At 40.6% G+C, this 14,203-nt stretch overlaps 1 protein-coding gene across 1 annotated transcript; it reads left to right on the top strand.

The window, feature by feature from the left end:
* The first annotated feature begins 7,712 nt into the window (after nucleotides 1-7,712).
* Nucleotides 7,713-8,675, top strand: LOC136175094 (olfactory receptor 51I2-like). Its single transcript, XM_065945403.1, has one exon. The coding sequence runs from the start codon at nucleotides 7,713-7,715 to the stop codon at nucleotides 8,673-8,675; it is 963 nt and encodes a 320-aa protein (XP_065801475.1).
* Nucleotides 8,676-14,203: the final 5,528 nt, after the last annotated feature.

The following is a 14,203-nucleotide window of genomic DNA, read 5'->3' as shown; positions in this document are numbered from 1 at the left end:
ATCTCCAGTGATTTTGGAGCCCCCCAAAATAAAGTCTGTCACTATTTCCATTGTCTCCTCATCTATTTGCCATGAAGTGATGGAACTAGCACCATGATCTTAGTTTTCTGAATGTTAAGTTTTAAGCCAACTTTTTACTCTCCTTTCACTTCATCAAGAGACTCTTTAGTTCTTCTTCGCTTTCTGCCATAAGGGTGGTGTCATTTGCATATCTGAGGTTATTGATATTTCCCCTGGCAATCTTAATTCCAGCTTGTGCTTCATCCAGCCCAGTGTTTCTCATGATGTACTCTGCATATATGTTAACCAGTGTGACAATATTCAGCCTTGACATACTCCTTTCCCAATTTGGAACCAATCTGTTGTTCCAAGTCCAGTTCTAATTGTTGCTTCCTGACCTGCATATAGATTTCTCAAGAGGCAGATCAGGTGGTGTGGTATTCCCATCTCTTGAAGAATTTTCCAGTTTGTTGTGATCCACACAGTCAAACGTTTTGATGTAGGCAATAAAGCAGAAGTAGATGTTTTTCTGGAACTCTTGCTTTTTCAATGATCCAATGGATGTTGGCAATTTGATCTCTGGTTCCAATGCCTTTTCTAAATCCAGCTTGAACATCTAGAAGTTCACAGTTCACATACTATTGAAGCCTAGCTTGGAGAATTTTGAGAATTACTTTACTAGCATGTGAGATAAGTGTAATTTTGCTACAGTTCGAGCATTCTTTGGGATTGCCTTTCTTTGGGATTGGAAGGAAAACTGACTTTTTCCAGTCCTATGGCCACTGCTGAGTTTTCCAAATTTGCTGGCATACTGAGTACAGCACTTTAACAGCATCTTCTTTGAGGATTTGAAATAGCTCAACTGGAATTTGAGTCCACTTGACTTCGCATTCCAGGGTGTTTGGCTCTAGGTGAGTGATCACAATAGTATTAGGCTGGTATGATTTGCCTAGGTTTAAAAATAGTTTTGTGATTAGGTAGGAAAATCTATTTTTAGGAAGTGCATGCTTAATATTTATTATGAAGAGTTGTATTAGCTATAATTTATTTTCAAAGGAGTTATCAAAATAAAATATATGTGAGTGCAAGTGTAGAGAGTGAAGGGGGGAGAGAGAGATAGAAAACAGTGTTAAAAATGTTGCTAATCTAGGTTATTGGAATACACGTATCAGAATATTCTTTTGACTCTTGCAGACATTTTAAATTTATAAAAATGAGAAAGTGTGAGTGGAGCATATCATATATATACACATATATATAAAGAGAGAGAGACAGAGTGACCCTCATGCCCATGGTCCTATATTTCAGGAGAGATAGGACAGCCTCTTAGATAATTATTAGATACTGAGGAGATCCTAAGACAGCTTGGGTATTCATGCTAGGGATGCTGAATTAGAATTCAGAGTCAGCAAAATAATTATACCTCCTCTTGACTAGAATATGATTTTACTCAAAACTGTAACTGGGACTTCATGAACTCCCACCCACCCCAAGCTAAATCGGAGAGTTCAACAGTGATCACTGAGCACCCAATGTTTCCCTCAGTTGTAATACTTGATACACTGTAACATAAATATGGATAAAAAAAGAAAGCTTACCACTCAGTGCAGATGTTTTAATGGATGGATGGATGGATGAACACAGTGAGAGAAGGTATCAATAGCATAGGGACTCTGGGTTCTCTTCAGAAATGGAGATCTCCTGATGCAGGGTCTCCTACTCCTCCCCTAGTTTACCTTCAAATGTAGGCAGCAGAGGGCTGGCCCACCACTGCACACCCTGGGGAGAGGACCTCCAGCTTCTTTACTGCTAGAGTCCCCTACTCCTACTCTCACCATCTTATTTAGAAGACTCTTCTCCTTACGGAGGAGATAAAAGTTCCTGTCCTCTGGGTCTGTGATCTTCTCTCTGCTACTCCTTTAATAGCCTGTTCACACCTCTCTTAGAACTCTTACCACTTGCTGTTGAAACCATGCTTTGTACTGACAGTTTCTGGAAGGCAACAGTGAAACCTGATTCACATTGAATGCCTTCATTATCTGTAAAAGAGATTAGCCCAAAGGTGGCTTCAGGAATACTGCTTGAATAAACCTATTTATGAATCATAACTCCTAAATAAATGCACTGAAGTCTATTCATGTATTTATTCAACAATTACTTATCAAATTTACATCAAATCTCAAGCAATTAAAGCAGGAGTTATAGCTCTTCACAGCTGTGGATCTAATGGACATCTTTGTTGCCCCAACAGTGTACCTGCTTGCTCAAGAATGGCCTTCCTCTGACTATTTGCTATTGCCTGAGATTATAATATTAGAGCCTCTACATTTTAGTTACACATAACTCTCTGCCTCACCTTGTGAATTTCTGTGTCTGGGATAGAAATACCTTCATTCCAAAGTCATCCCAGAGACCACTCCGGTAGGCACTTTCTTCACTGGCAGCTATACTGGCAAAAAATTGGGGAGTGGGTAAATTTAAGCAGGATTTAGAGGTCGACATCTGGAAACATAAATATTGTTCTAAGGTGATATTGCAGATATCTTTTAGATCCTGATGTCAGTTCTTTTGAGTATATATTCAGAAGTAGAACTGCTGGATGGCACAGTAGTTCCAAATTTAATTTGGAGTAAACTCCATACTGTTTTCCATAGCAGCTGCAACAGTTTACAGTATCACCAACAGTGTACAAGGGTTCTAATTTCTCCACATCCTCACCAATACTATTTTTTAATGACAGCCATCTTAACAGTTGGATCAACTTAGAAAAGATGATGATTCTAGCCCTCTCCTCCACAGTTCAATTGCTCAAAGAAACCATTTTGTATAAGTTTTCATCCAAACACATATATCCTACATGTTGTCAATTCCCCAGGAAGGACCAAGCAGAGACCATCCTCTGTCGCCTGTGGCAGGGCCGTCCCTGGGGAGCAGTGACTCAGTAGGGCACCCAGTCAGTGGTATAAAGTAGGATCCTAATTGCAGAGTTTTTCTGGGCTCCTTCAGAATGTGAAGCAGTAAAGACTGCAACAACACACAGCGTGAGTAACTTGGGGACCAGATAGAGCCCTTTCTACACTATTTAGAAGGATGAGGACCTAGTTAGAGAGCCTGAGATCCCTCTCTGTCGGTTGCTGTCTTGAGGAGCCAGTGAGCTGGAGGATGAGCAGATGCCAGGAGCAGGAAGAAAAGGACCTTCCATAAATGGCAAGTACACATCCCCAGGTTGGGGAAAAGTAAAGAAGGCTACCTTCTGAACACACAGATTTCCTAATTCATACGATTATTAAATCCAGGCTCTGTGTCCAAGCAGGTGAGTACACTTTTGTTTCTCTAAGTAAGGCGTCAGTATAAGGGAAATCCCACCCGTCCTGTGGGTGATCTGAACATTTTCTAGGTGTCTATACTGTCACTATGAGATTTTCGTTTCCATTTTTCTGAGTAAGAAGAGCCTATTATAAAAGACTCATATATTACAAAATGATTATACCATAGCATTAGATAACACCTCCCTCATGTCACATAATTACCATGATTTTCTTTTTTGGTAGAAATTTTAAAAGAAAAGAAAAGAAAAGCACTTGGCTTTGAGGTCAAGTAAAGAGAGTATGGTGGATTCAGCCTTTTGTTTGTAGATAATTTGACATTCCCAGACATACCCAAACACAAGTTAACAGAAACCTAGAATGCTAAAGAGGAAGTGCTTGAATTCCTTGGGGTAAGAAAGCTATAATTTATAATATCTTTGACCCTTTAGTATCCTGGAGATAATAATAGAAGAACAAACCTGGTCTGTTTCCAGGGTAAAGTGATTTATTATATAACACTTCCGAACTTCATGGGAAGAAAGGAACGTGTTAATAGAACTTGGCTACTAAAATAGGCATTTTAGTAAAAGAACAGAAAATAAAATATTTCTTTTGTTTTGCCACAAAGAATCCTTTTCTAATATCAGACTCCTCATGACACTGTAATATTCACAAAAGGAGATAGAAAGGTCATGCATGATCTGGATGCAAGGAATAAATTCTTGTGATTGCATTGGAGTTGCTCATGGGTTTGGCAACTAGTCTTAACTGGTATCCTATCATTTTAATCCCTGTGCTCTAAGTTTCCTGAAAGTTCAGCTTAAATTACCATTTGGATTCTTCCACCACAGCCAAGAGCAATAGATCACACAAATACCCACAGTTGCATGGGATCTACCTATGAACTGTGGACAAAGACAAGTTCTAAGATAAGGGATTTGTGAATAACTCAATAATAGATCAATTAATGCAGAATGGAAGAAAGAGATTTGTGACACTAATCTGACGTAAAATTAGTCTTCAGATTCCCACATGTTAAAGGAACAGCCCAGAATTCACCTTTAGCTATCACATTACCATTTATGTTACCAATGACTGAGGGTATTTCCTAGTTGATCCTGAGTAAAACTAAATAAAATTGGATAATAATAAATAGTAATTGTATTAATCTGAAGGAGCCATTGGTTTTTAATATATGCAAAATTTATTCTTTAAGTTGTGAACATGTGCACCTAGGAGGTGCTGTGTTAAGGGTTGCAGTGGAGGGGAAAGTGAAAGCGAAAGTTGCCCAGTCATATCCGACTCTTTGTGAACCTATGAATTATACAAACCATGGAATTTCCCAGGTACTAACACTGGAGTGGGTAGCCTTTTCCTTCTCCAGGGGATCATCCCAACCCAGGAATCAAACTGGGGTCTCCTGTATTGCAGGTGGATTCTTTACCACCTGAGCTATCAGGGAAGCCCCATACTGGAGGGGAAATGGATTATAAAATTTAGAGTGTTTTCATTCAATTATTATTTTGTTGTTTGTTCATTGATTATTCTTGGGGGGAAGAAACATAAATTTGTGAAATTATCAAAATCAAAACACTGAGAATGAATGAGATTCTTGAGGAAATGTGTCTTGGATTAGTAAAAAGAAAAGCAGTAACCAGGAGATAATTAGCACAATAAACAAAAAATTTTATTTCTTTATAAGAAGGAGCCAAAGGGTCACAGAGTGGCGTAAAAAGATTTTTGGAGAAACAGGAAGGGGCTTCAACTGCAGAACCTCAAATCTTGTTACTGTGGAATATCAGAAGAGAACAAGGTTTTCTTGATAATCTAATCCTGCCAGCACTCACACTTAACAAATTTTCCATATCTAGCACAGCCCATAGTCAATACAGGTGGTGAAAGACTCCTGAAAGTGTGTAAGCCAAATAGGCTTGAATTTTAATTTAGGCTCATTTCCAGCATAGCCTAGGGGAAACTCACCAAGCTTCTTCCTTCTTTTTTAAACATTGCCTTATTGTTGCTATTATTATTCCTTAAAGGTTACAGGAGGGAAGGGAGCTAGAGAAAGGGGCAAAACAGGTGAAGGGGATTAAGAGGTAAAAACTACTAGATATAAAGTAAGTTATAAGGATATGGTGTACAGCACAGGGAATATAGTCTTATTTTATAATAATTTTGTATGGAGTATAATCCATAAAAATATCAAATTACTATGAATTTGAGTTGAGCTATTTCAAATCCTAAAAGATGATGCTGTGAAAGTGCTACACTCAATATGCCAGCAAATTTGGAAAACTTCAGTGGCCACAGGACTGGAAAATGTCAGTTTTCATTCCAATCCCAAAGGGCAATGCCAAAGAATGTTCAAACAACAGCACAATTGCACTCATCTCACATGCTAGCAAGGTAATGCCCAAATCCTCCAAGATAGGCTTCAACAGTATGTGAACCAAGAACTTCCAGATGTACCAGCTGGATTTAGAAAAGGCAGAGGAACCAGAGATCAAATTGCCAACATCCATTGGATCATAGAAAAGGCAAGAGAATTCCAGAAAAACATCCACTTCTGCTTCATTGACTATGCTAAAGCCTTTGACTGTATGGATCACAACAAACTGTAGAAAATTCTTCAAGAGATGGGAATACCAGACCATCTTACCTGCCTCCTGAGAAACCTGTATGCAAGTCATGAAGCAAGAGTTAGAACTAGACATGGAACAGTGGACTGGATCAACATTCGGAAAGGAGTACATCAATGCTGTATATTGTCACCCTGCTTATTTAATTTATATGCAGAGTACATGTGAAATGCCGGGTTGTAGGAAGCACAAGCTGGAATCAAGATTGCTGGGAGAAATACTAACAACCCCAGATATGCAGATGATACCATTTTAATGGCAGAAAGTGAAGAGGAACTAATGAGCCTCTTGATGAAAGTGAAAGAGGAGAGTGAAAAAGCTGGCTTAAAACTCAACATTCAAAAGACAAAGATCATGCCATCTGGTCCCATCACTTCATGGCAAATATATGGGGAAAAGTGGAAACAGTGGCAGGGAATGCTCAATGAATGCAGTGAGGGAATGATTCCTGTAAAGTAATGGATTGCAAGGGCATCCAAAGACCCAGGTGGATATTCTCTCGGCAAGGCAGAGATGGATCCCAAATACCTAAATGCTCTCAGCGACCTGGTGAGAATCAAGCATCTCTTCATTTAACTTTCTGAGTACTTAATATGACATTCAGCCTAGGAATTTATCATTACTGGGTGTTGATTAGAAGACAATGTCCTGGGATTGTACTCAGACTCTCCAAATACAAAAAGATCTAAGTTCTAATAGCTGGGTCAGGTGAAAGCTGTAGTTTTCTCCTTCTTTCATGGACTAAAGAATTTCTCTCTTTTTACCTTAGCTAAAATATTTCTCTTCCCTATCAACAAGGTTAAAAATAATGTACTGTGTGAAAGCACATATGCAAAATATGCTATCATTGGAATAATAACAAGGCAAAGGGATGACGATGATGAGCATTTGGAGAGTGCTTTATGTAGTGAAGGGCTTCCTGGTAGCTCAGCTGGTAAAGAATCTGCCTGCAATGCAGGAGACCCTGGTTTGATTCCTGGGTCGGGAAGATCCACTGGAGAAGCGATAGGATACCCCCTCCAGTATTCTTGAGCTTCCCTTGTGGCTCAGCTGGTAAAGAATCTACCTGCAATGTGGAAGACCTGGGTTCGATCACTGGGTTGGGACGATCTCCTGGAGAAGGGAAAGGCTACCCACTCCAGTATTCTGGCCTAGAGAATTACATGGACTATACAGTCCATGGGTCTCAAAGAGTCAGACACAACTGAGCGAATTTCATTTTCACTTACATAGTGAAGAGTGTAACAAACATCACTTTTTTCAATATTAGAAGACACTGACTGCAAGTAAAGGGTGGAAATAGTATAGCATTTATATTTAAAAGAAAGAAATTCTAAATCTATTTTAGTCATTTATTTTCTCCTGGAGGAGGAAATGGCAATACTCCAGTATTCTTTCCTGTAAAATCCTATGGACAGAGGAGGTGAAATCCCATGGATAGAGGAGGCTGGTGGGCCTCTGGTGTCCATGGGGTCCAAAGGGTTGCAAAGAGCTGGACATGGCTGAGCAACCACGCACCCACCCAGCCGTGGAAAATTTAAACTATCCCCCAACATGGTGCATTTGTTTTGAGGACACATTGGTTTATGCATATACATCCCTGAAACAGTTAATAATACAAACTAAAAGCTGAGAAAAGGAAAAATAATGAATGAAAAGAATAAATAAATGTCTTCTTTGACAGATATCTGGTCGGTGTCTTTCTACCTATCTGCCAAGACTGAAAAAGTCACAAGTTTCTGGAGACCTCAGCTGCCTTCCAGAGATGATCCCTTCCTGGTCCTTCAATAATATTTCCTTCTTCCAGCCACCTGCTTTCCTGATGATTGGCATCCCAGGCCTGGAGGCTGTTCATGGCTGGATCTCCATCCCCTTCTCCTCCATGTACACTGCAGCCCTCGCTGGAAACTGCCTGATCCTCTCAGCTGTGAGGAGGACCCCCAGCCTGCACCAGCCCATGTACTACTTCCTGTCCATGCTGGCCCTCACCGACATGGGCCTCACCTTGTCCACAATGCCCACCACGCTGGCTGTGCTCTGGTTTGACCACCGGCTCATCGGCTTCAATGCCTGTCTGGCCCAGATGTTCTTCCTCCACTTCTTCTCCGTGGTGGAGTCCTCAGTGCTCCTGGCCATGTCGTTTGACCGCTTTGTGGCCATCTCCAACCCCCTGCGCTATGCCTCTGTCCTCACAAACAGTGTCATCATCAGGATTGGGCTGGCCATTGTGGCTCGTGCTACCCTCTCTCTCTTCCCAGTGCCTTTCCTGCTTAAACGTCTGAACTTCTCCCCTAATAAGACCCTTTTGTCCCATTCATTCTGCTTCCATCCTGACGTGATGAGAAGAGCCTGTGCTGACATCACCATAAACATCCTCTATGGGCTCTATGTGGTTGTGTCCACTGCGGGCGTAGATTCCCTGCTCATCGTCCTGTCCTACACTTTCATCCTGTGCACGGTCCTGGGTCTGGCCTCTCCCAGGGAACGTATGCAGGCCCTCAACACTTGTGTTTCTCATATTTTAGCAGTTCTGGTTTTCTTCATCCCAGTCATAGGTGTGTCCATGATCCACCGTTTTGGGAGACACCTTCCCCCCATAGTACACGCCCTTGTCGCCTACGTGTACCTGATGGTACCCCCTGTGCTGAACCCCATCATCTACAGCGTCAAGTCCAGGCCCATCAGGGAGGCCATGCTGTGGGTGCTGAGGGGGAAATGCCAGAGTTGATGATGCCAGATGCCTGCAAGATTGGGGGCCTTGAAAAAAGTTTGGTAAATCAAAATTTCAACTCCTGGATAGATCAAGTCCCACCATGGCACTGTTTGCGGCATCTGGAAAAAGAGATGATCAATAATCACGGGAAGCTTTCATTTATTTATTTATTCTCTCATTATTTCACATACATTTATTCAGTGCTAACTTTTTTCTGGTCCTATGCAAAGTACAAGGAATACAGAAATGATTTATAAATGGTCTTTCCCTTCAAACATCTCACCTTTGAATATACATAAAAATTACACGTATAAAAATGTTTAAGTAAGTGTACATGCTCAGCTGTGTCTGACTCTGCAACCCTGTGGACTATAGCCCACCAGGCGCAGTGGTGAAGAATCCTCCTGCCAGTGTAGGAGACATGGGTTCAACCCCTAGATTGGGAAGAACCCCTAGAAAAGGATGGCAACCCACTCCAGTATTCTTGCCTGGAGAATCCCATGGACAGAGGAACCTGATTTGTCATAGCTTTTCTTCCAAGGAACAAGTGTCTTTAATTCTGTGGCTGCAGTCACCACCTGCAGCAATTTTGTAGCCCAAGAAAGTCTGTATCCCAGACTTTGTTACAGTAAAGTCTGCCCCTGTTTCCATTTTTTCCCCATCTATTTGCCATGAAGTGATGGGACAGGATTCCATGATCTAAGTTTTTTGAGTGCTGGGTTTTAAACCAGCTTTCTGCCTTTAAGATGGTGTCATCTGCATATCTGAGATTGTTGATATTTCTCCCAGCAATATTGGTTCCAGCTTGTGATTCATCCAGCCCAGCATTTGGCATAGAAGTTAAATAAGCAGGGTGACAATATATAGCTTTGACATACTCCTTTCCCAATTTGGAACCAGTCCGTTGTTCCATGTCCAGTTCTGTTTCTTCTTGACCTACATACATGTTTCTAAGGAGCAGGTAAGGTGGTCTGGTATTCCCTCTCAAAACTGACATCCTGTTATGCACCTGATAAATAGGTCAAATGATTATTTTCAAGTGTATAAGTGCTCTCTCTAAAATCCGAGGAAAACTAATAGGTTCTGTGCCTCTTTGGAGGAAGTAGGAAGAACAAGGTGAAGTAATTTGCCCTTTACCTTGGAGAGGGTAGGCTGACAGGACACAGAGCACTGAACCTGTAAGAGCTTCACTGATGTGTCTGGCTGCCTAATATTTGAGCACTTTGTCTCCCGCTCTATGATGTGCAAATGTCTTTTTTAATATATAATTATTTTAATGATAGCCTTAGCCTGTGAATAACCAGAATTGTGGTTGGACCAGCCCTTGGGGTTGTTATTACTTTTTCAAGATTTTTTAAAGGTTTTCTTGAATTTGTTACAATATTGTTTCTGTTTTATGCTTTGGCATTTTTGGGATGCAAGTGGGATCTTTGCTCCCCAACCAGGGATTGAACCCACACCCCCTACATTGGCAGGTGAAGTGTTAACCACTGGACCACTAGGGAAGTCCCCTATGTACATATGTTTTATGAGGATATTCAGAGGACTTATCACTTCCTGGTCTCTTCTCCAGAACCTTGGCCAGGGATCTTAATATCCATGTCCAAATATCATGCTCCTTCAGCTCTTAAAAGTTCTTTTGGTGAAAAGCATTTTTCCTTCTGTGACATAAGCATTCCTTTTTTCCTCATGACCTACTTCTGAATGTTCAGTTTAGTTAATGGTCACAAGTAATGTCATCTCTGTGTTGGCTAACTCTGCCTCTTTCCAGCAAAGAGAAAGATATTCTGTTTTAAATGATATGTACAGCACAGATGGGCCCCTGAATCATCAAAACCTGTTGAAAGCAAGATTTACAGAAGGCTGGGGTAGATAACCAGAGAGTCTCTACATTTCGGAGAGTTCTGATGGCTCATATCTCTAATTGATCAGGGTTTCCCTTTCTCTTGAAAGCTCCCTTCAGCCTCCTCCATCTTTCTTACCCTCTCATAACATGCTCCAATCCCAGGGGTGAAACACAGCAGAAAAAAGTTTCTCTGTGACCCAAAGCCTGATATCCCTAGAGATGGGCTGCATTCCCCTGAAGCAGCATAAAAGGGGAGTGTCTTGGCTGCAGAGTTTTCCCGGGTTTATGTTAAGAAGTGGCACAAAAAAGCAGCCTGGGGAAGCAGCCAGGGTAAGTAGCCAGGGCCCAGACTCAGAGCCTTCTTTATGTCCAGAGTCCTGGAGGACACTTCTGTTACCTTCCCCTCTCCTCCTTCAAAATAAGGGTTAAATGGAGATAAGTGACAGAAGGCAGAGGTAGCAGAGAAATATGGAGACTGGAGTACTGAGTACCCTCAGTGGTAGTTTCATATTCTGCATAAGGTAAAGGTCAAGGATAATCTCTTCCTGAGGCTCCTGGATTAGCTCAGAGAAGGCCTCAATATCCCAGGCTCTGTTTCTAAGACTGACGTCTATATTGGTGATCCAGAGTGGTAATGGTTAAGGTTACCAAAATCTCTTCTGGGCTACCATTCTAGAAAAATAGAAAGATGCATGCTTGGCAACACACAAGCGTAGTATGCAAATTACTCTAGTGACTTTCATTCATTCACTTGTTTATCACAGCAACCAAATTCCCAAGATATACCATACATTGTGCTGAGTAGATCCTTATGAATATAAATCAGAATTGCTGTTCTTGGGAGACTCAAGCTAGCTGAGAGGAGAGAGAAATCAGAAATCACCAGGTAAATGACTGAATGATTGAAAGTGATTTCTAAGAGATGTGAATGAAGAAACAAAAGGGAGGGGAAAAAAATGGTTGGGCATGTGGAGGGTTGTTTAGCAAAAACAAAAGTTTAGGAGCATGAGAACCTTAAGGGAAGGAGAATCAGAGGGGGAAAAAACAGTAAAAGGAAAAAGTAGGAAAGTGAAAAACAAATCTATCTTAGGAACACTGGGTCTTGCAATCATAGAATGTCAGAATTAGAAAGATAATCTGTCTCAGTTCCCTGATTTTACAGATGAGGAAATTGAGGATCACAAGGAGAAACTGACAGATCTTTAGCAAGCCTGGTACCACATGCAGTCTGTGGCAAACAGTGCAGTTTATTTGGAACAACAAGGTATGTGACAAACAGAATTAAGATTAGATCATTCAATGCTGTATCCTCACTAGAAACTTGACTTCTCCAAGCCTCAGTGTCTTCATTGATATATATGGGGAAAGTTAGATATATCCCACCATGTGGCTTCAGAGTGGAGGGAATTCATTGTTCATCATAACTTGACTGATTTCTAATCTGTGCCATACATAACCAGCACAACTCAATGATATAGTGGCATAGCTCTAATTCTCTACATTAAAATAAATTGGAATGCATTGTATCTGCTGTATGCTGTGTGATAGTGTTTCTCTACCAATTACAAAGCACGGAGACAGAACGGAGGGTCTCTGCTCCTGTGGTTGCCCCAGAGATTCTGAAGCCCTGAAGGGATGTACACCCGCGTGACAGTACAGAGCTCCAGCCAAAGGCACTGGTGGACTGGCCTAGAGAATGATTAAGAGGTTCCGGGGTGTAGAAATATACCAATTTCAGTGTGGAAAGGAAAATTAGGAAAACTGAACTGATTTAAGTAGCTTGAGAAATCTGCCAAGGGAGGAGGTGGTCGTGTAGGTAAGAGAAATGATACCAGTAAAGCAGCCACCCTAAGAAACTATAAAGGAAATGATGAGATTATGAACTATTGAATTAGGGACTGAATTAGAGGAAGGAGAGCACAGATGTAAGGCATATTGGGCAGAGAGGAAACTGATGAGAGGACATCCATCAGCTTTAATTCTAGGCAGATTATCCAATAATAAGGTTGTAAGTACACATATGTCTGTGAGGGCCCCCATCACACTTCTCAAAGCAGTATGGATAGACCCAAATACTTGAGATTCATTGTTGACCTTAATTGTTTTCATAAATTCATTTTCAAAAATTTAACAAGACCCTTCATTGGGCGTTTCTCTTATGCCCAGTCATCCATGAATCAAACATGTTTCCAATTCTATAATGCATTAATGCCTAGGATAAGACCTCAGCTACCTTCCTCTTTAAAAAGCAGCCCTTTTCCCAATATTTGGAAGATAGGGGAATAGTGGTTTTCTTTTACTTCCTCTCCTTTCATTGAGTTTACAGACATGATTATTTATTTTGCCATTTATTTATTCAAACAAGCAAATATTGACTGAAAATCTGCTCTGTTCCAGGCACTGCACAATGCAAGAGCTCTGTGTCAGCAAATACAACCATATGGCTATTGTATTCATGGCTCTTACAGTCTAGTGAGAGAACAAAAGGTTTCAAGGAAAGAAGCAATCACAAAATTTTAAAATATGTGGAGTGGTATCAAGGAAACTAAGTATGTGTAGAGTGAGGGTAATGCGTTTGGTATATGGCTCATTGCACTTACTTAATGAGGGTCAACCCAAATGGTCTCTGAGAAAATGATATTCAAGATCTAAGGACAGAGGAGTGAGCCAGGAGAAAGCAAATAGAGGGATAAAGGATGAACAGGAAAGCCCCAAAGTGAAGCAGTAACTTGGCTTTTTTAATAAACTGAAGTAAGATCTGTGTGGTTAAAGAATACTAAGTAAGAAGTTTTCTGTTCTGTGATAAGGGTGGAGAGTTAGGCAGGTGGGGTTGAGAGGGATAAATTGGGAGCTTGGGACTGACATATACACGCTACTATATATAAAATAGATAACTAATAAAGACCTGCTATATAGCACAGGGAATTCTACTCACTCTGTAATTGTCTATATGGGAAAAGAATCTTAAAAATGAGTATATATATGTATGTGTATAACTGATTCACTTTGCTATACACCTGAAACTAACACAACATTGTAAATCAACTATATCCCAATTTTAAAAAATGTTTGAAATGACAGGGATCAGTATCACCATATAACATCATATTGCAAGCATTTTATCAGAGTGCACTGAGGAATGACTGAAAGATTTTAAGCAGGGGAGTAGCATGAACAAGTCACTTCTCTGAATCTCAGTTACATTATCCCTAAAGTAAGGATAGTAATCCCTTCAGAGTCTACATCACAAGATAATTGTGAACATTAAAGGAATAATATACAATGAAAGATTTAAAGAAATACATATTACACAATAATAACAAAAATCATTCCTGTGGTGCTTTGCGCTTAAGACAGTTTTCAAATACTTTGTCTCATCTGAAGAAGTCGCAGGAAAGAATATTGGATTTGGAGTCAGAGAGACTCAGATTGAATATCAAGGACTACAATATAGGAGCAGTTCACTCAGAGGCCAGCCACTAGAGTTGAGTCTCAGTTTTCTCATCGGTATAATGGGAGCGGGGAGGTGGCCTTGTCCAAAGTCTCTGCTGGTTCTGAGATGGAGAAATTCAGTCAAAAATGCTTATGCACATATCAATCCATTTATTATATTCAAAATGTTTTATGCAAAAGTCAAAAGCAAGAGAAGCATAGCACCTTAGGAATTCCTGGTTTCAAGAAGTGTAAGGACATCTCC

Source organism: Muntiacus reevesi, chromosome 9, assembly GCF_963930625.1.
Source record: "Muntiacus reevesi chromosome 9, mMunRee1.1, whole genome shotgun sequence".
NCBI classification, from domain to species: domain Eukaryota; kingdom Metazoa; phylum Chordata; class Mammalia; order Artiodactyla; family Cervidae; genus Muntiacus; species Muntiacus reevesi.
The sequence above is the reverse complement of the archived record's forward strand: the minus strand, read 5'-3'. Positions and strand labels throughout refer to the sequence as shown.